This window comes from Phocoena sinus, chromosome 18 (genome assembly GCF_008692025.1).
Source record: "Phocoena sinus isolate mPhoSin1 chromosome 18, mPhoSin1.pri, whole genome shotgun sequence".
NCBI lineage: Eukaryota > Metazoa > Chordata > Mammalia > Artiodactyla > Phocoenidae > Phocoena > Phocoena sinus.
Window position 1 is genome coordinate 13291988 of NC_045780.1, and position 23492 is coordinate 13315479.

Below are 23492 nucleotides of genomic sequence, written 5' to 3' on the forward strand. Positions count from 1 at the left end.
CTATGTCATGCTGCAATGATTATCTGGTTTTCTGGAAAATTAAAATATCCCTTTAAATTAATAAACGGATGTTCTGCAGCTGTGTTTGAGTTGTCTATATGTGTCTGCAGCTAGTTTGCTGAGGTGGTTAGAATACCTAGCCAAGGGAGAGAGTGGGGAAATCTATAGACTTGTTTCTTATAATTCTTAATTTGGGGGAAGATGGATATAATTGAAGGGTGAGGCTGAAAGTACAAGTACCTGAAGCCATGTGATCTTAATGCCTTTTAGACAAAAGATGAAGAAATGGTCATAGGAAAGAAAGAATATGTATAGGATTGTTTGTCCCTGAGTCTTTATCGAGATGTGAACGTGATCACCATTTTTCATTTTCCATTTGGCAGGCCTTGTTGAAATTTTCAGATTTGCTAATATCAACCCTTTAAAAGATAAAAATATAAAATAAATTATGAAAATGAGAGGCCAATTTTGTTGCAGAAAAATTGTTAAATAAGTATGTATTATAGGCAAGACATAGAATCTGGATCTTATGAGCAATTCTTAATTTATGCCTAGAAATTCACTAGAAGCTTTTTTTTTTTTTTCTTGCGGTACGCGGGCCTCTCACTGTTGTGGCCTCTCCCATCGAGGAGCACAGGCTCCGGACGCGCAGGCTCAGCGGCCACGGCTCACGGGCCCAGCCGCTCCGGGGCACGAACCCGCGTCCCCTGCATTGGCAGGTGGATTCCCAACCACTGCGCCACCAGGGAAGCCCTAGAAGCTATTTTTAACAGATCTCATATCTCTTCCTCTGATATATCTTTTCCTCAGTTCACCATTCTCAGCATGCACAGGTTTATATGCTATATAATGATGGCATATTCTTAAGCACACATAATATCAAGTCACTTCAGCAGCCATTCGGCAGGATGCTCATTGGGAACAAGGTATTTCCTGCTTTATTAATATGATAGCTTTCATTAACATTCTACTTCTTTTGTGGAAAATGTTATCAATTTCATATTCTTTTTGCTAAGTGATAATGTAAGTCTGCATCTGGATGTTTCATATATATGCACACTTTTTTTTTTGCAGGAGAATAAGCTATGACACAAATTTAATTGTTACAGTTGAGTTATAATAGATTCTGTGGAAAAATCCAATCTAGTTTTGGGAAGGCTTTAAAAATTAGCATTCAAAAAAGTTTTTTTTTTTTCACATTTTACTCCACATTATCTCCAGAAACAAATGACATCTACTGGAGTTAAAACTTCTGCTATAATTTAGATGAATTCTCATAATACGCATTCTACATATAACATGCTATATTTAGTTTGCATTTAAATTCTATATAAAAATGAGTTTCGCATATGAATATTATATTCATTTCATATCCTTAGTATTATATTGTTAAAATCAAACCTTTAATAAATTAAGAGCATTGGGGTCATGACACAACAGAATACAGAAGTAGCCATGTCTCTGATCTGACCCCAGGCTTCTTTTAATCCATCACAGTCTTCCCGGTGATACTGTCTCTCTAAACAGCTGAAAAGCATAGCTCTGTTATCAGGCCATATGCATGCAGGATGAAACTGTTGTTTTACTTTTTACTCTAGTTCAAATGGGTAGTTTGACAATCTGAGAAATATACTGGTGTCTATCTGTCTAGAATCTACCTTTCTACTGACAGAGTTCTAACGGAATTATCTGTGATTAGTTTTCTCTGTTGCTTAAAACTGTATCTCTCAAGATGACCAGAATCATAATTTTTATCCCTTTACAGGCTTTTAAATTTCTTTGCTTATATGCTAAATTCATCCTGACAGCAAACTTAGGTAAGACGATCTCTAGAGGTTATTTGATGGGAGAAAAGAAGGGTTGATAACCTTCAATCTGAAGGAAAAATAATTCGAAAAGCTTTGCAAGAGATGAGCTACAATTTATCAATGACACCACAGCGAAAGGATATAAGGACCACTGTAGATTCTCTTCTAAAGATATCAAACTCAACAGACTTCAATTTATATAGTCAAAAAGATGTTGAACTTCAACAGGAAAGACAGTGAAAATAACACAGAAACATTATTCTCCACTGTACTAAATCACAAGGTATCTGGATCTGTAATGTTGTATAATCTTATTGCTGAAACACAGCAAAGTATATAACATGGAAATTCCCAAGCAAAAACCATACTTCTTCAGATAAAGGGATTGATTTGAGAGGATAAGCTTTAAAGTTAGAAAACTTTTCTATTCAAAAAAGTTGAAAATTTATGATATAAATATATAAAACAAGTAAAGCAAAAGTCTTTTTGCCAGGATAAACAAAATGAGAGGTATCAAAGTAATCATTTCCCTTAAACTACAGTATCATAGGTCTGGGAAAAATCTGAAAATGGAAGGAAAGGAAGTTTAGTAAAATGAAAAAATATTTCTTTACAGAACAAGCAGCTCACAGAGGTGACATGAGTTGAAAACCTAAGTCGGTTCAAGGAGACTTGAGAAAAACCCACGCGCAGAACTTCATTCAGTCACTGGGAACATTAACATGATGAGGGAAACACAAGCCACACACTTCTCCGTAAGTCGTGAAGTCTTGTTATTATAAACCTAGAGCCTTACAATGCAGGGACCATGAAATGTACAGTCACTCACTTTACCAAACAGCAGGGCTGAGTGAGGCAATATAGAAGGTTCATTGATATAGTCATCAAATGAGACCATGCTTTTTTTGCGTCTATCACACTTCTGGTAAAAGGTTAAAGGATTCCTACCCTGTTGTCTTTAGCCCTCTTCCCTCCACCCACCCCCTCTCCCCACCAACGAAAAGATCAATTTTCTCTGCGCCGATAATGATAGGTCCCCAGGACAGGATAACAGGACACAGTGGGACTGAAGAAGTTATCACTCTGAATCTTTCATCTTATTGATGAAAACACAGAAAATCCTGAGAGATTGTGTCCACCCATAATTTAATAGTCTCTCAGTGATAGAACTGGACATGTATTCACATCCATTTTTCTTCTACAGCCAAATAACATGGAGAATACCCGTTATAATCCTGACTCTAGCAAAGCACTTAGAACTTAGCCTTAGATACGAGGCACTCAGAATTCACCAGCCTTGATGAATAATCTGTTTTGACAGATCTATTTGATATAGAAACATTCTTTTTCTCATGCTCTGTTATTTAAGCAAGATGATCATTCATGGGTATTTTTTAAGTTCTAGAACATCTCTTTTCATCCTAAAAATTCCCATATAAATGAACTCCCTCTGCAGGATATCTTCAGAAAAGGTTGCCTTTAGCAGCTACTTCTTTTGGCTGGAACTATAGTTCTCATAATTAACTTTATACCTTATTTAACCATTCAGCTGAAATTTGGACATGGTTTCTTCTAGCCAATTTTCATGGAAAATTATGTTACAAGTTTTGCATGTAGGAGGCAGCCAATGACTGTTTTACTTCTATGAATTATTCAAAGTTTGGAGCTTCTAATTTTCATATTATTTACCACTTCTGATATTATATCACATATCTCATTGTTTGTTTATTATCCATTTCTTGCAGTAAAATTTAACCTTCATAAGGAGATCTTTTCTTTTCTTTTTCTTTCTTTCCTTCCTTTCTTCCTTCCTTCCTTCCTTTCTTTTCCTTTCTTTCTTTCTCTTTCTTTCTTTTTCTTTCATTTTCTTTCTTCATTCTTTCTTTCTTCTTTTCTTAATTTTTGTTTCACTATTGCCCTGTACTGCCCTTAATCCATAGAAAGTACCCTACATATTTTCACTGACTGTATAAAGAAAAGACTAGAAGTATTATATCTACTTATGCTGCATTATATCTATACCATTTTTCAAAGTGAAATGTTCTGTGTTTCACTTGGGCCACCAGGATTTTTAGACGTTCAATATAAGTTACACACAATGGGAAATTTGACTTCCAAAAGCTTCCTTATGAATTGTTCCCAAGAAATTTTCTATGAAGAAAACTCAATAAAGAACAGGTTCCTACGGGGAGATATTTAATTTAAATGGATACAGGTAGGATAATTTTATATTTAATATCAATTGCTATGTCATAATTGTTTTATTCAAAAAGACATTTACAGACTATATAAACCATCCCAAGATCACACTTTACTTCAGACTGAGAACGTATTTTATTTTAACGTTCACTTGAGAAGGGTTTTTTTTTATTATTAGAAATATTTGTAAGACATCAAATCTTGTTCCTAAGCACTTTTCGTACTGTCAGTACTTACAGTATTTGTAATCTTTAAGAAGTGTATCTATCTCAGATTCAGATACTGTTTTTTGTTTTTCCTGCCTTTTCCTCATTTTACAGTCTCTCCAGCTGTTTTGACAGTTAATCCAAACTGATCTTCTTAGATTGTGAATCATTAAATTTGTCACATATTTTTTAATTAGTAAGTGCTGAGATGGATATAATATCAGAGAGGTTTAAAATGATGAGCTAAATTGAGAAAATGTGATTTCTCAGCAAACCACAGTAGGATAGAAGGAAGAATACTTAAAATCTAAATTTTAACTATGACTTCAATAACAAGAGGAAAGGAAAACAAGGTTTTTACCAGCTACTTTGAGGTTTTCTACCTTACCATGATTTGCTGAAGATCTAAAACAAAATTTTTTTCTATGAAAAGAACAGAGAGAGATGGAGGATGTCCTACTGTTTAATTTCCTATTATTTTGCTTTACTATATAGTTTCAAAGATAAACTTAAATGAATTGATTTTTTAAAATGGTTATTTTATGTACAGAATCACTAATTCTGCAGCGTAATTTGTACTTTTAGAAGGTGTATCTGTTAAGAAAATTTAAAAGATTATTTACATATGGCTAATGAGACATGTTGAAAGGCTTCAGAAGACAAACATACTAAAAAAAAAACCCCAAAACCAGAGAATCATTCACGGGACCTGAAGTCATGAAAGTCTGGAATTCTAAAACCTAAAGTTACATTTTGTAGGCTGCATTTGGGGGCAGGTCCACCGCAGTCTGTGAAGTATTTATTTAGCTTTGAGGATTAAGACTTGGAGCTACAATGGTCAGAACCTGTTTTAAACATTCCTATGTCCCCAACTTTAATGAATATTCTTTTCTGAGCAACAAAATTCCATGGCAGCAACACGTTTGGATTATATTTTCTATAGTATCACATTTACCCAGGACCCATGGTAATATCATCCACTCGACGATGGTTGGTGGTGGACCTTGCCTGTTCAAGTCTGACCTGTCGATGTGCTGAGAGGCAAGCAGCAGCAGGAACAAAAAAGTCAAATAGGATGCTGTGTGGCAGATGAACTTGATAAATGGCTTTCGGATGAACAGTCCAAGGGGGCTTTTGGGAGCTATAAGGTAGCACACAGAGAAGACGGGAAAAAGAAGTCCTATTATGAAACACGTCACCATCTTCACGGCCCAGTGTCTTCTCCTCCAGCCGGGAAACTCATCGTACCAGCGAGATGCCAGCAGCTGTTGACAGTTGGGCTGAGCAACAAACTACAGGGAAAGGAAAGGAAAAGTGAGAGTCAGGGTTACACGCAGGGGCTCCAGCTCATCAACAGGAACACAGTGTTATCGTTCAAGTCACAAGTTCTGTTCAAACATAAAATAATTTTATGTTTACACCATCATAAAGTGCTTTAAGCCATTCTGTGAACAAAGCTCATTTGTTGAACATTTTATACCCACGGCAAAGTGCTGAGTGCTTAGCCAGACACAACAGGGGTCAAAATACTATGGCTGTACCTTAGGAAGCAAAGATAGAGCTGAGGACTAAGAATATCCATAGGATGTATTGATAACTGAACAGAGCTGTGTACAAAGATATACACATATATGTGCATATATAAGAATTGTGATATATATATAGGTATATGACATGAAGTAAAAAATGGTACTAGTGGTTATTTCTTGGTTTAGTGGTTATTTTCTGGTTAGGACATTATACTTTTTTCCCATTTTTATACTTGATGTATTTTTAATATTTTCTATAATAATCACATCAGAAAAAGTAAATATATTTTAATAGGGTTGAGGCAATAAGAAAATCATAACTGAAAGCATATTACATTACCAGGATGTAAACCATCATAGCTGAATTTGGTGGAAATAAAGCAAATACCTTACCTAAGTATAATCAATTACCACATACAAAACATTTCACAAACATGACAACATTTTTATCCTGCCAACATGTTTGAGATGTAGCATAGATCTTACTCTATTTTAAGGACGATGATGGGGGGCCTATATGAGGGCTATAAATTTATTCAAGAAGATTACATATCTAGTAAATGATGAAATGTATGGCTATCTGGTCCAAGATTCTTTTTTTTCTGTACATGATCGTTCTCATTGACACTGACAGCTCAGCATTATATAAATTCAGAGGGAGTTTTCTCTTCCAGATGGAATGGTCCAAAAATGCTTCCCAGTGGGTCTGCACTCTGAAAGTGGAGATTTGTATAAGCAGAGAAGAGAGGGGAAGGCACGGCATGCAGGTGAGAAAGTGTAGAGTGTGTTTAAGGGATGCCCTATGGACACTTTGGACTGTAGTAGAAGCTTTAGTCCCTTGTTAAGGGACTCAAGAAAGTTCTGTTGGCATCAAAAGTAGACCCACCCTAGAAGCAAACTGAACACCTGGACCTTTCATGGGACTCTCCCTGCCCCAATATTTCCTATTTTTCTTCTTCAGTCTTAGACTCTATGGATCTCCTTTAGGAGACCCTTACTTGACCCTTACTCTTTTCTGATGGGCACACAGAAAGTGGCTTGATGATCATAAACAAAAAGCTGTTTGAAAGTGAAAGGAGAGACAGGTGATTGATTAAAAGAGCAGTTCAATAGTTGAGGTGTGCAATCATATGGGCTGGATGTCAAATGAGTTCTCATGCAACTGTTTCTCTTCATTTTGTCTTAGATATTGTGTTCATCAAAAGATATAGTGGGCAAAGCCACATGTATAAATGGAATTAAATGTATAATAATAGGTTCAGCAAGTACAGCTAAAACAAGATAAAACTGCATTTCTTCAAGACTGGGATGATGGGGCTCTCCTATTTTGTAAGTAATTTATGAAAGTAAGCTTCAAGCTCCATAGTTAGTAAAGTTAAATTTTATAATCCAAAGAAGAGCTTTTCTTGACACGTTCCTTGCCTATTATTTTGGTCAGAGTCAAGTGTTTGAAAGTCACAATAGAGCTTTTGCTGATATATCTGTAGAGAACTGGGAAAGAGTGATACAGGTCATTAACAAGTTCTGTTCTCTTAGTTAGTTTCCCTCACGCCCGCCCAACACACACACATAATCCTTCACGTCAGCATTTTATACACAAAGCATAGTCTACCATCTTTTTGCTATTTTCTCATATAAAATATGTTCTACAGTTTTCTTCATTAGAATTTAGCACAAAGACCATAATAGAAGGGAATTAATGAAACCTATGAAAAATGCAAGATATAATGAACTGTTACTATAATCTCAGTAATTCTCACAGATTGAAGACACACTATAAGGAACTAAGCGTGAACAATACATCTGACACATGCAGAAAAAAGTAAAAGAAAGGTGTGTACTTTGTTCAACACGGTCTGGGTGAATTCTAGGACTAACGTACTCTGCCCTTCTTAGCCCAAATCTCATTAGAGCATGAGACGCCCCAGGGCAATTGAGCAAATAACTTTATTGGGAGCACTTAAGGTTTGCTTGGAAAAATATTTCCGTTGCCTAATACACAAATATAGACCGTGTTAAATTACCTAGAAGAAGCAAATCATTTAATCCTCATAGAACACCTGCCATTGCCAAGCACTTGGTTAGCCTTAATTTTTACTAATTTTACTTTTTCTTAAAAGATCTTTTTCTTTAATTATTGGAACGTGTATATCTGTGCTTAGTAAACGAACAGTGTGCACAATTTTTTACCAAACACAGACACAGTGAGGTTTACGTAGAGGTAAAGAATAGAGGCAGAATACTATAAGAGCAGGAGTGGGGGAGTGGGTGTGTTTAATACACAAGTTTCCCCAAATGTAGATATTATTTGGCTACAAATTTGTCCTAATCTTAGGATTGAAACAACCGCAAACGTATTCCTAAGAATCACTATAGATCTAAATATTCTCACAATGGTTTTACATCCTTCTTCTTCTACACCTGTTTGCTGCATGTCTACATCAGCATTCTCCAAATTGTAGCCCATTCATTAATAAATATTTCCATGAAAAAAACAGTTACCAAGTTAAAGATTAAAAAAATTAAAATTTTATATTACAAAAATTTTCACGGTGTTTAACTGTCAAAGTAGATTAAAACACTTCATTTCTCTCATGTGTCCCTTCCTTCCTTCCTCCTGTTCTTTGCTTCCTTCCTAGATGCTTCCTTCTTTGTACTTTGTTTTTTCTTTGTCCCTCCTCTTCCTGTCTTTCTTTCCTTCTCCCTGCCTCCTCGTCTCTTGGTTTCCTTGGATTATTTATAGAGACTACTCAGCTGTATGCCAACCTCCTTTGAAGGACCCCCTCAGAGGGGGCCACCCTATCTCTGTGACACTTGCCATTGGTCCATTCCAGCAAAGTCCTCTTCAGGTGGGCCCTCACATTGCCTGCTGGGAGCCTAGAGGTCGCGCCTCCTCTGACCCATCTTTCTACTGCACAGGGAGTCACGGGACCCACCATCTTCTATACCATCCCAGGACTGCGGGAGGTGGGGTTTCTTTGAAACACACCATGTTACAGCCCCTTCTCTCTCTGCAGTTGTTGGCCGATTCCTAAACAATTCCTGACATCACATTAAAATTCATATTAAAACATTATAAACATTCAACTTCACATTTGTGCCATGAAACTAGAAAGGACACTCTAAAAAAAGAAAGATTTCCTCTTTCAATAACCTTTAAAACATTTTTAAAAACCTAATCTCATGATTATTTATGAAACTGTTAGTCATGGAATTTTAAATACTGAAGAAACTGTGAAGATTACTGAATCTAATCTCATTTTTACAAATAAAGTGAATTCCAGTACCAATGATTTAAAAACAACTACTCAAAGTACTAAAATACCCCAAACCTAAAGAAAACAAAAAATGATGAAGAGAAAGGAGATAAAGCTGAAAAGTGAAAACAAACAAACAAAAAACAAACCCAAACAACCAAGAAACCTCACTGCTACGTGGTGAGGAATTAAAATATTAATTGGATATGGACAAAATAAGATGAAGAGAATTCAAAAATTAATGGAGCTCTGATAATTAACATAACTATGGATTAGATTTCCTATTTGATTTTTCTTCATCTTTTTAGTTTTTCAATATATTTTTCTAGCTTAAAATTTTGTATCCAAGGTTCAGACTGTGGCCATATTCTCTAAGCAAGCACAGTCTAGATTCTGGAAACAACCAACCTGGCACCTTAGTGCATCTTGACTAAGTCAGATAGTTACATGGGAGTTTCTATTGGCTGTTGGACGATGATAAAGAGAGTTGAAACTTTTGGGTTGAACGAATTAAACTGATCTAGGTAAGGGCTTAAAAAGGACTGCAGGTTCATATACATGCCAGCTTCCCCTGGCTCTTACTATTTACTCCTTAGAATTTCAAAAATAATCTATTTCCTTTGGGGTTTTATTTCCTCTGCCCAAAAATGTTTTTTGACAACTCATTTTGTAATGTGGATAACGAGGCTTAAGAATGATTTGTAGGCAGAAGAGCTTCAGGGAATTACTTTGTCCATAACTGAAAACCCTTTTTTCTTCTACTTCTACCCTTAAATCCCTCCATAGCTGCCAATGGCCTTTAACTGCCTGGGCCTTTCTCTGTTTCCTAGAGATAGCTCTAGTTGTGTTCCTAATTAAAACAATTCTCCAGTCTCCTTGAGCATGGCCATACTGCATAACTAATCACTCGCCTACTTCATTATTCAAAGCATCATTTTCATCCGGGGCTCCTTAGTTTGATTAAGACAATAGAATTGTGCACCATCTGTGAGTGGGGCATTGGCTAGATAAGCGGGGAGAGGACCGAGATCTGTAAGAACCAGATATATCCGTCTTCTAGGATCTCAAAATCTGTGGCAGACTGATAATGTGACTGGGTAAATTAAATACAGAGCATTACGTGACTTGTTAGAAAAGAGATAGAATGTGTAGGAGAAATTATGCCCAATATGAAATAATTAGGGAAGATTGAAGAAAGGAAGCAGAATTTTCTAGTTAAGCCTAAGATAACAAGTAGAATTTTGACAGGCACAGTTTGGTAGGTGGATGTGTTTTAATTCAGATTTAGAGAATATCATGTTAAAAACTTGAGGATGGAGATAAGCAAGTTCAGACGAGCAATCCCTTGTTCTAGAACGTTACATTCAATGGTGAAAATGCTAGAGATGCAGTATAAAGGGATACTGCGGCCACATATCAGGATACAGATCAAAATGTTTATTGAGGCAATTTCTCAAGTCTAAGTCCTTGCTGCTCAGTGGAGGCCGAGGCTGGCAATACCGAGAGACAACTGTACAACCACTTATCGTCTTATACACAAATATATAATATTGATTCACTTTCATTGAATTACAGAGTATTGCACTTATGCCAACTTTAATATATTTACATATTTTATAACCTAATTTTAATGAATATAATGTCACAAGATGGGAGATTAGTTTAAAAATATTTCTATAAGAAACTTACACTGAGAAGATAATAATAATTTAGGCATAGGGAATCCAATAAAATAGCTAGTTGACTAATTGAGTTTTTATCAGTGTCATTAAAAAGTTAATGAAGATTTAATCATATCTGAGATGACGTTGGCTGAGAAGCCTGAGATCAGTCAAGAAGACTGACTGATAAACTTTAGGTTCTTTCCTCCACAAGATATTGGCCTACAATTCCCCTGGCTCTGTCAAGTCAAAGAATCTCCTATCCAGTCATCAGATCACATGATTATTTTCCTTGGACAGGCATGTGCAATTCCGATTTGCAGATTGGAATTCAAGGAATAACTCAAAGCATATTACTAGGGCACCACTTCTGATGTCTACATATCCAGGAGGGAAGATGACAGCTAAACTCCATTTGACGTGCTGGTGAGGCGGGGGCAGGATTAAACTTCTTAAATCATTTCTGGGCCTAAATTCAAAATTGGTTTGGCAACTGAGCTGGGATGATGAGTGGGCAATAACGGGAAGCAGAAAATGCAGAGACAAAGGAAATATGGTGGGAGGTGAAAAACCCAACATTGAATACATTAAACTATTGAACTTGGCAAACAAACAAAATGAGATTTTGGTAGTGGGAAGGCAGAGTCAATAGATACTGTTAGTTCCTTGAAAATCACAAAGGCCAGCAGTTGGTAGAAATTCCACGTCTCTTCACCAATAACCCTCTTCAGGGTGCGCATGAAGAATTGTTTTAAACTATCATGGAAAAGAGATGAAAAACTGCCAGTCATTCTGCCAGTCATTTCTAAGTGGCTACCTAGATGCTTTCTTAAAAATGAAGAGAGATGTGGAGGCAGACAATTATACAGTGGTTTTTTTTAACATCTTTATTGGAGTATAATTGCTTTACATTGTTGTGTTAGTTTCTGCTTTATAACAAAGGGAATCAGCCATACATATACATACATCCCCATATCCCCTCCCTCTTGCATCCACCCTCCCTATCCCACCCCTCTAGGTGGTCACAAAGCACCGAGCTGATCTCCCTGTGCTATGTGGCTGCTTCCCACCAGCTATCTGTTTTACATTTGGTAGTGTATATATGTCCATGCCACTCTCTCACTTCGTCCCTGCTTACCCTTCCCCTCCCTGTGTCCTCAAGTCCATTCTCTTTTGAAGGAACCACCATTTGACTGTGGAATCATGTAGGTGAGTAATAGGTGAGAATGGGAGATGGAAAACAGAGGACAGCCTGTTCCTTGTCCTGGCCAGCCCTCAATGGGCTGGTTTTCCAGTCTCTGACGACAGTTACTGCAAGAAGAGTGGCAGTTCAGAAAGCGTGATCCCCTCTTAGTCTCCTGGAGGGAAGCCTACTGAGGACCAAACTCTGCTCTATTATCTGCCATTAGGACAAGTACCCAAGAGAAACAAGAGGCACTACAGGAATGAATACCAGCTGCTCTTTTGAGATGAAAGGATATAGTCACTCTTCTTTCCCCTTTTCTATCCCTTTTCACATAATTTTAAGACCAACTATTTCTGAGAAAATTTTAAAAATAGACTAACCATGATATGTGTGGATAAGAATTTGGAGAAAATGGAACTGTCATACATCAGCCATCAAAATGTAAATGGTTGGACTTCCCTGGTGGCGCAGTGGTTAAGAATCCGCCTGCCAATGCAGGGGACATGGGTTCGAGCCCTGGTCAGGGAAGATCCCACCTGCTGTGGAGCCACGAAGCCCGTGAGCCACAACTACTGAGCTGGCGTGCCACAACTCCTGAAGCCCGCGAGCCTAGAGCCTGCGCTCTGCAACAAGAGAAGCCACCGCAATGAGAAGCCCACGCGCCGCAAAGAAGAGTAGCTCCCGCTCACCACAACTAGAGGAAAGCCTGCGCGCAGCAACGAAGACCCAACGCAGCCAAAAATAAATAAACAACCAAGCAAATAAATAAATAATTTAAAAAATGTAAATTGTCAACAACTTTGGAAAACAGTTTGCAGGATTAAAAAAAAAAACTTACACTTACCATATGATGGGCTTATTCCAATTCCAGGCATTTCTCCAAAAGAAAAGAAGGCATATTGCCATACAAATAGTCGCATGCAAGTGTCAGAGTAGCTTTGTTTTTAATAGCTAAAAACAAGAATAATTCAAATTTCCATCCACCAGTGAATGGATAAACAGAATGTGGTATATCCAGGAGGTAACGTACAGCATGATAAATATAATTCACATGGCTGCACGTTATATGTGAACATTGTTAAGAGAGTAAATCCTAAGTTCTCATCACAAAAATCTTTCTTCTGTCTCTTTGATTTGGTATTAATAGGAGATGATGGATGCTTGCTAAACGTATTGTGATCATCGCTTCATGATGTACGTAAGTCAAATTATTATGCTGTGCACCTTAAGTGTATACAGTGCTGCATGCCAATTATATCTCAATAAAACCGGAAGATACAAACATGGTATATCCATGCTATGGAGGATTATTCAGCAATAGAAGAAAGGAGCTATTGATGTTCACACATGGTTGAATCTCAGAACAATTATGCTGAATGAAAGAAGCTGGAGGCCCAAAGAGAATATGCTGTATGATTCCAGTGACAGAGGCAGATCAGCAATTTCCTGAGAAGGGGTGAGCGGGTGGGCAGAGAAAGATCACAGCAGGGCAAAAGGAAACTTACGGGGGTGACGGACACGTTTACTATTTTAATTGCGGTGTTTTCACAGCTGTACACATAAGAAACTTGACACAGTATTCACTTTAAATACGTGCAACTTATTGTGTGTCAATGTTACCTCAATAAAGTGGTTCAAACATGGCTGCCCCTATTTTGCTGGTGCCAGAAAGCACATTCAGAATGATCTACCTCCAGTCTGTTACCAATCTTCCCAAGTTGGCTTCTTTCTCTTGGATTCGTCTCATTTTAATTTCAATTCCGCTACCGTGAGATATCATCATAACATCAGATATCATTATTTCAGGCTTAAACTAGGAAGAAAAAAAAGGTCTACTTTCTGCCAAAGCCTATTAGCCTCTGAGTTCTTTCTCTAACTAACCTATGTACCATACCGCTGAGATGAAGGGCCTTGCAAAATGCAAATTTAACTGTGTCTCTTTCTCAACTAAAAGTCTGTACTGTCATCTCGTAGTCTCCAGGAAAAAGTCCCCAGTTTATGTAAGGCATACCAGGCCCTGAGCTCCTTTACCATAAGACTCCTTTCCTCCACCCTTGCACATTTATACTACAGGCACACAAACCCTTCAGAGTGCTCTGACTGTGTCTGGACCTTTCTTACTGTTGTAGGGCTGCATGTGTGGATGCTTTTGCCTGGAATCATCTGTCTCCTATTTGCTCAGAGTAAATTCCTGAGTCTTCCAACTCAGCTTCTATTCATCTGATCACTCTTATAGTCAACTGTTCTTTTTCTCGGTACTGATATTGTCCCTTGAACGTACACCTACAATTGCACTTCTTCCTCCTATCTCCTGCATTTTAATCATGGGTTGGAGTGAGCTATTTGAGAAGGGTCTGCCATTTTTCATCACTTGATCCTTCGCACCAGTGCCTGGCCCTGAGATGTCAATGGATGTTTACTCAATTGGATTAATTGCTGAACATAGCTCAGGGCTTATGAATCTATTTAATTAGGCACTAACCACTCCTGTAAGTTCCACGGAAAAGCCTGGTTGACATTATTACCCTCAACAATAAGAAGGGCACTTTATATTCTTGTGCTTATTTCCAGAAAATACATTAGCTGCCTCTCTTTCTTCTGAATATAATGTTAATTAGTCCAGGCAGCTTCCTAGGAAATCCATGGTGTTACTTGAGTATAGGATGAGAAGGCTGCCTCAGTCTAGGTTAGAGGTCAGTTCTTAGAAAATCTATTGAAAATCAAGTTGTTCTTGGAAAGTACATCTTTACAAGGAGTCCAGAGGCAGAGTATTTCAAGAAGTTTCCAAGGAAATATATTTCAGAGAAATGTAGTTCAATTCCACGAGAATCAGTGAAAGAGGGACGAGAACTTGAAGTGGCGAACATGGTCTTCAGGACTCTGTGATCCTCTTAACAGTGTCTTAAAAAAGATAATAATGGGATTCTTTTCTCTACCCTGCTGTTTTGTGCAATCAGAGGCATGCACGTCTGATGTGTCTGATGAAAAATGTAAGAAAAAAAAGATAAACCAACCTCAAGGAACTCATTTCCTTGACTACAAAACCATTGGTGATGTCCAAACATTGGGAAGAAGTAGCAATGCTGGACTTCTATGCAAAAAAAAACACTGATGTTAAAAATGCATACAGGGGCTTCCCTGGTGGCGCAGTGGTTGAGAGTCCGCCTGCCGATGCAGGGGACACGGGTTCGTGCCCCGGTCCTGGAAGATCCCACATGCCGTGGAGCGGCTGGGCCCGTGAGCCGTGGCCGCTGAGCCTGCGCGTCTGGAGCCTGTGCTCCGCAACAGGAGAGGCCACAGCAGTGAGAGGCCCGCGTACCGAAAAAAAAAAAAATGCATAGTACAAACTACAAATTTTTAAAAATCATTTTTAGTCTCTATATGGAGGATATTAACTGTTCACTACTCACAGAGAATTGAAACACTTTAAAAGTAGATTTAAAGTTTTATTCTCCTATGTTCTGAACATATATCAGACAACATCTATGGATAGGTTAAAGCAAATTGTGTATTTTGACTTGGAATTCTCCATACCCACTATCATTCTGTTCCACAAGGTAATTATATCCCCAAACTTCGTTTCATCAAGTTGTTAAGCTTCTGTAATACAATCTGTTTGTAAATTAGGGATTGCCTCTAAAAGATTTTCAGTAGTTATCTTTAAATATGACAAGATGTGAACATTTCCTATGCCTGCACCAGTATCCATTCCAACCTTCCCCCACTGCCCCATCCCACCACCCATGCTACCACAATGCGATTCAAGTGGGCCTACGATGGTCATCCAATAACTCTTGTCCCCCTGCTAACCTGGGATGCCCAAAATTGCATACCTCCTTTCCTAGCAGCAGAACCAAGACTGTCCCTCTAGTTCTATTTTTATTTATATATTCATAGCTATACTTAACTAGAAAAGGCCTGATTATGAGATGAAAAGAATTCATACAAATTGACAGCGAATTGCATTCACCTTAATCTTTCATTTGCATTTAAGAAATAATAAAATATAGTGAATGACAGAAATTTAGGTCCCAGAACTGAAGGAACCTTGCCTTTCTGGCCTGGGCTTTTCCCACCACGTGTCTTTAGTCTGAGTCTTCTGATCTAACTGACCCTGGAGAGGAAGGGCAAGCAGTCAGCATGTCTTCAACCTTCAATGCTGGCGCCCTCTCTATCCTACAGTAGGGATTAGATTTCTTGGTTCAAACAAAGGAGAAGCTTCCAAACTTGTTAGTAAATAGAGTTACAATCTCAGCAAAAATAAAGATAATGATAATTACACAGAATGCCTCTCGTTGGTTTTTTTTTTTTTTTTTTTTTGGTACCTAGACTTTCAGTCAAAAGAAATGGAAGCTATGAGGAGGTTTACAAATGCTCAAGAATTTCTTGCTAAATTCTTCCCTAGAGGTGGAAAGTCCATTTGATGGCAAGCAGAACCTATCTGCTTCATGTCATCTAGACATATTATTGCCAACTCTGAGTAACTATTTAACCACCTCCAAACATTTATGATGCAATTTCTGGTGCATCATGCATATGAAGAAGGTAGTCAAAATGTTTACTTACATTTCTGTCAGAATAATTTTACTTTACCTAAAACATTGTTAAAAGCTGAAGACGGTTTGAATTCTTTTTCCTTTTACTAAAGACCACGATACATATTCTGGACATTTCTGTAGGCACCTCATTCCCTAATCCCAAAAGAATTCAAAATCACAACAGGAATTCAAGAAGGGAATATTTTCATACCTATTCCCAGAATTTAAGAACAGTGAGTAAGGGTCTACAAAACATAATATTTAAATAAGAAGACCTAATTTTCAGTACATCATTTGTTTAGTTAGTTGAAAGTTAAAGTCCCCAAAAGTAACAAAGAAACTTCATTTTTCTCTCTCCATATAAATAAATGGCATCCAAGTAATCTCGGCCTTCTCAGTACACTGAAGATAGGTTTCTTATTTAGCAAAGCGCTAGAAAAACTTTTACGACCTACTTTCTTGGGATCGACATAGTCTCACTCTTTCATCTTCAGCATGATAATCTTCTGTTGTGTCTGTACAATTTACGAGTCTGCCCAGAGAAGGAAATGTCCTCCTCCAACTGGAGCAAAGTCCAAGGCAAAATTTTCCACCCCAGGACACTGTGGAGGCAGAAAACGCCGGGCAGGGAATGATGGGGAGTCTCTTTTGAGACCGTTTTCCACAGTGTCACTGCAGTCTTGGCCTCAAAAGGTGGCTAGATGTTTGAAGATCGAGAATATTTTTGAGTTGGAGATCTGGAACATTCACTCATTATCTAAGAGGTGATAACATCTTCTGGTACTAAATGTCACTGTCCAGACACTGCCCAATAACCAGATTTGAAAGGAATTCAGAACATCACAAGGATCTGCCAATTATATTAGAGAGATGTCAAATACAAAAAGTAAATAAAGAAATAACCCCCCCAAAAAAACAGATAGGCTTATCCTTGTGAAGAGTATGGAATTAATATTTAACAATAATATTATTGATAATAATCACTGTAGAATTACTATATAAGTGACAAAGGCAAAACTTTGTATGTGAAGCAACTGAAGAGTGAAAAATTACATCCTCTTTCATCATTCACTTTTCCTCCTTTCACATAGATACTCAAGCTCCGGAAATCCTCTGTCCCAAACGCAACCACTTCAACCACTGCAGTCACCACCCTGTCGTCTTCTTCTCTGGCCAAGATTCATTCTGAGAAAGCGGTCCAGGATCACCCTTCACAGTGGTGGGCTTTCTATATATATTTTTATAACAGTGTCAACTATAATACGTAATATTATAGTTAACTCCTTACATCCAATAGAAATTGGTATATTTATCTCTGTATACCTCCATACCAACTTGATACTATGTATTTCTGTATCTATAATGCTTTGCAGACTTTCTGGTACCAAGATGATTCTTGGGACATAGTTTTAGAATGAATGAGTAAATATGTGAATGGCAACAGCAGAAAGATTGACTTTATCCACTGCTTTCAAAATTGTGTCTAGGTTATTTTATGGCTTTCATGCTGCTATGTAGCATGGAAGGAGAGGCTGAGTCTAAACATATGGCTGAAGGCTAAAGAAAAAAAGGCAAACAATACAACCTTCCTTCTAAAGGAAGTCAAAGGTCTATAGCACAGTATGTAACTGGCTTTTCTACTCTGTCCTAAGAATTAGGAAGAAAATTATTTTCTCAGTAAATAAACATGATCATGATATATGGAAAAGGAACTACTTACTTTAATTCTGTTACAACCTAATTACCGATTTCTAACTCTTGCTGGATTATGAGATTTCTACTCTCCTGGTTTATGTAAACATTGAGATAAGACACTGATCCCTGGCTCATGCATAAGACTTGTGCCTAAGTGTTGATTGTGACTGTATTTTAATAGGCAGTGCTTGAAGAATAAAGTTAATCAAAAAATGCACAAAACTTTTCTTTTTTGGCTACTGGTTTGAGTTTTAGAAGGAGCTTCTTATATATGTTTTTCAGATTTTGAGGAGATAAGTACTACCCCTACCACCAAGAAAAAAGTAGTTTATAAAATTTTCTCCTCTGGGCTTCCCTGGTGGCGCAGTGGTTGAGAGTCCGCCTGCCGATGCAGGGGACACGGGTTCGTGCCTCAGTCCGGGAAGATCCCACATGCCGTGGAGCGGCTGGGCCCGTGAGCCATGGCCGTTGAGCCTGCACGTCCGGAGCCTGTGCTCCTCAACAGGAGAGGCCACAACAGTGAGAGGCCCACATACTGCAAAAAAAAAAAAATTTTTTTCTCCTTATTTTTCAACTATAGTAGAATTAATTTGATAGCTTTGGTGTGAAAATTATTTGTTTTCGCATCAAAGAGAAGGATACGCTTAGAAATAGAAATACCAGATGAGTATTTCCTAGCAAAATATACCATTCGATGTATACGTGCTGCTTATCAGTCATGTTATTTGTCCCTTCTCCTGTTAGAAAAATCTTCAGCTGATGGGTAGCCTTCTTTATAGGGCTCGAAATCTGGGATGTATTTGACACTTGGATCCTACTTCAGTTTGGACAAACTACATTTCAAGTGCTTAACTGCCTCATGTAGCTAGTGGCTACGTACTGACAACAGAGGTCTAGTTTTTTCAAATTATAGACTAACAGATAGCTTTTGAAATTAAAAAAAAAAAAAACTCTAAGAGGCTCACTGAGTACTGAATGCAGAGAGCAGTAATTTTGTTGTTTCAGCAGCTCTTACTAAAAAGTCTATTCTAGAAGAGAGTGACTGTACCTATTTCCCTGGCAGACCTTCTCTCCAAAGGGCGACAAGCAGGTAGTCAACTGTATTTAATGATTTCTGCACATCTTCTCCCCCATCCCCCAGTGCTATGTGGTGCAGGGGATTTGCACTCCTCTCTCCTCTGCATAGTGTCTGCTCCTTGCAGTGCTAAAAAGAGATTGAATAATGCGGCTCAGTAAGGTTTCAGAGTAGAGCACCCAGTCACAGACCTCTGTTCTGAGGATCTACTTTGGAGGCAGACAACCCTGCCTAGGCAACGAGATGGCCTGACGGCTCCCACTCATTTCTCATGGGCACCCGATCAATAAGCAATCCACTGGTGTTAGTTGTTCCTATCTGAACACGTAAATAACACTGGGGTAGTCCAGCCTATCAGTCCGTGCCATCTTTGAAATGTCACATTTTTTATCAGGAAATCAGATTACTTTCCTCCTTGCTAAGATTATCTTTACGAGCATGGGTGGGCTGCTCAGTTTTGATTTGGGAGCACTTCCTCACTGGGTCGGCCTGGGAGAGGTCCTGCCAAAGGGACATTTGGAGACCCTAAGGGCCCTGGAGGAGGTAAGTCTAGAGATGGGTGACAGGCCAAAATGGATGAGATGGGGACAAATTAACAGACATCTCAAATGTCCGGGATCTTATAACTGTAAACGCCTGGCTTATTATTTATCTGCTTTTATTTCTCAAAGGAGAAAGAAATATGTGAGGTTTGTTTTGTAACATTTATGAGGCACAAGATTGAAAAGTTGGATAAAAAGCAAATACACCGGTTCACATGCACACACTCTGTGTCAGACATACCAAGATTTGTCTTTCTTAGAAAGTTAAGTGGAAGGTACTTCAGAAATCATCAAGCCTCACCTCTTGGCTTTACAACCAGGAAACTGAGGTCCAGGGAGGTCAGATGAATTTTCCAGAGCCACGAAACTAGTTAATGGCAGAGGCAAAGGTAGTTCCTTATCAGGTGTGGTGCTGACTGGAATGCAGGGTGAGGGGCAGTAGCTCAGGATTCAAGTCAACCCCCGAATGAAGTCAAAGTTGCAGATCTATAATCCCAGCTCAGTAGTTATAGACTTTGGATAGCGGCAGTGAGATGGTAGCGATCTACCATCACCTTCTTCCATTTTGCATTCTTTTATGTAGACAATGAAAGATATCAAGTCAATAATACTGGTTTAAGCAAGTTCTAAAAATTGAATGAAATAAAACTAAGCGTTCGGTTCCAAAGTACCGGCTTTGCAGTCAAGAGGGCTTTTCATTTCTTTTTCTTAATCTTCTGAGTCCCTGGGATTGTTGCAGATGCCGTTTCTCATGCTCTAGATAACGAATAACCTTGAAAGAAAAAGAATAATCCCTCCAAAGAGAAATGAGTATTTCCACTGCCTAGCCTCTTAAATCTTACTTGATGTTTTCTAAATGGAACTAAAAGAATTTCTCAAAGTTAAAGGATTGAGGGAGAAGAGTCATTTTATGTGGGATGAGATGTAGTAGTTTGGATGTATATAATCTGGGGGAATAAAAGAAGAGAAGCCAGACAGAAGAAAAAAAAATCCTTGGGTGCTTTGTTTTGTAGTTTAGCTTTTCTCAGACTTTCCAGACAGGGCAGAAATTCTAGAAGGTCAAGGAGAGGAATCACTTATTGATCCTGAGGGTAAAAGGGGTAATTTTCTCTGCTAAATGAGAGATGTGCTCAGGAAGATGAGAAGATGAATGCAGTAACCAAGAAGTGACCACATTTAATAAGAATCTGTGCATCCCTCACTTCAATTTCAACACTTGTATAGGAAGCGTCTGGGTTCATCCCTATGCATCCTTTTCCCTAGCTCCAAGGATTCAAGCAATCACTGAGAAGTACGATTGTTTTCCCTACGTGTCTATTTCTCACTCTCTCCTCTTACCACTTAGCCCAAGCTACCATCATGTCTTATCTGAAACACTTCAGTTATTTTCCCCACTCTATTCTAAACACGGCACCTAAAGAGATCTTTTCAAATCACACATTTAATCATGCCACTTCCCTGCTTAAAGCCTTTTAAAAACTTCTTGCCGCTTTTAAGATGAAAACATGTCCTTAACGAGGATATGGCTGTTCAGGTTGCTGCCCCACCACTCCACAGGGCTTTGCAAACCGCTCGCCCTATGGTTGTCTGTGCTCCGGTCCCTCTGGTGTCTCCATCCCCACAGAATTGTCCCAGATGATGCTTGCTTGGTCTGCAATGCTATCCATACCCCCAACCCCTGGCCACCCCACACCTGTACCTCTTTATCTCCCATTTCTCATTCAGTCTGTCTGGAACATCTAGACTAGTTCAGACTGCCTGCTGATGTGGTTATATACCCGCCAATATGCTCCTTCATTATACTTTTCAAAGACTGCCCTCATACACTTATTTGGGTAATTCTTTTTCATATTATTCTCTTCCACTAGACTACTGGGTATATAAGGGCCAGAACTATACTTGTCATACTCACCTCTGCATTTCCGATGCCTAACAATGCCTGGTCTGTGTAGGTGCACCAATAATGTTTGTTTAGTGGATGATAAATAACTACATGTATACATGCATAAATACATGAATGAAAGGAATGTGGTTCTTATCTCTCCTCCCCTAAAATAGTTCTCAGTGTCCTAATGAATTTACAGGAGTCTCACAGCCTGAACGTGGAAGCTCTTGTCTATGCTTAACTTTCAGATTTGTCCACCATCTTCCTGGGACCTACACCTGAATATGGCTGGATGGTATAGTGTGAGCCACCTGACATCAAAGCTGAGAGAGACATGCCATTTGCAGGCTAGACATGCATATCACCGGTGCCAATATACAGACCTATAAGGAAACCAACAAGGTAAATCCTTTTAGCTAGGGTTGAATAAGGAGCAAATGAATACAGAAATCTTTCGTTTCATAGATAATAATAATGTGGTACTATATTAAGTGTGTAGGCTCCAGAACCAGAAAGACCTGTCTTTAAAATGAAGATTATACAAATAGCGGCCATGTTTTTTGAAGAATAAAATGAAACAGAGTCTAAGAAGTGCTTATCATAGTACCAGGTGCAAAAATATGATTACTTCTTTCCTTTCTCTTGTCTTCCCTTACCTATGCACATGTGTGCATTGAGGTTACACAGCTCAAAGCAATTTGCAAGTATTTCTGTATTCACTTGCAACTCTGCAAAGAGAGAAGTGGGTTTACTAAATTGGATCATGTGTTACTTACTCCAGGCATTGCATTTGACCTTATAATAAATTATTATTCACTGGATCATAACATCATAGGCAGTTTTGACACAAAAAACTCCTGAGAAATCTGCTGATTGAAATGTGATCTTGGTAATTATTCAGAATTGGCAAATATGAGAAACTGTCTATCTTTCTTCTCCTATAACTGTATATGGAGGTTTGACAGTGGCCGGAATTGAATTGTTGACTAGGAACTATCCTTGCCAACCTATGAACGACACAGCAAATGACTCAGAGGAACTGTGGGAATGTGCCTCGGCGTCCCGATCCTTCTCAGGGGCCAAGGTCAAGCCCTAGGCTTCCTATTAATTTTTTACATATAGGCTTATGGCGTGTTCTTAAGAACTTCTAGACTTGATAAACCTTTGCTGGAATTAAACATATTGTTTTTATATGTTTGTGTGTATTTTTAAGATTAAGAAGAACATGAAAACATTTTTTCTCTTTTAGCTGCAAATCAAAAGCAGAGAACAAATACTATGAAAAACAAATTTTAATTTTTTTTTCCAAGAGAAAGTACCTTCTGTGTTTGCTGTGACTTCTTGTATAGTCTCCTAGATGAAGCAATTGCTTGGGCTATCACTTTACCCTAAAGGTCTACGGAGATTTTACATATTAAAAAAATATAAGAATTACAAATAGGAAGATGAACAAGTTCATTAAAGAGTGGGTACTTCCTGATATGGGAGAAAAAGAACTGGAAAGAAGTTAAATTGGTGAATGTATCTGATTATGTTAGTAGTTTTCCTAAGGAGTGTAGACATACATTTCTATGTTACTACTAAAAATTCCTAGCAAAGCCTCTAAGTCACTCAATTTAAACTAAATTTTCAATTAAACTTTGAATCCTAAAATTACAAATCCATTCTCTTCAAGCTATTCATTTAAATGTATACTTCTACTTCATACCAGCATTCTTCAAGCAAGGATCTCTTTACCATACACTTGCCAACAAGGAATGGTTCGTGAACCATGCTTACAGTTCACTGGCTTTGAGTTTCTAGCCAAGTTTTATATAAGAAAACTTCAAAACTGATTTATTCTTTTTCAAAATAAAGTTGAACCCTGAACCTATATAGCGTATTTAAAAAGTGATTGATATGAACTCTGAA

The 23492-nt window shown here is 38.1% G+C and overlaps 1 protein-coding gene across 6 annotated transcripts in view; it reads right to left on the bottom strand.

Annotated features, from left to right (window-relative positions):
* Window positions 1-23492, bottom strand: part of TRPC4 (transient receptor potential cation channel subfamily C member 4) — a 116469-nt gene that overhangs the window by 46657 nt on the left and 46320 nt on the right. For all 6 annotated transcript variants that reach the window (XM_032611309.1, XM_032611314.1, XM_032611313.1 and 3 more), the window contains one exon: window positions 5169-5505. In XM_032611309.1, the coding sequence (XP_032467200.1) occupies window positions 5169-5505 (337 nt within the window). The remainder of the gene's footprint in view (window positions 1-5168; window positions 5506-23492) is intronic.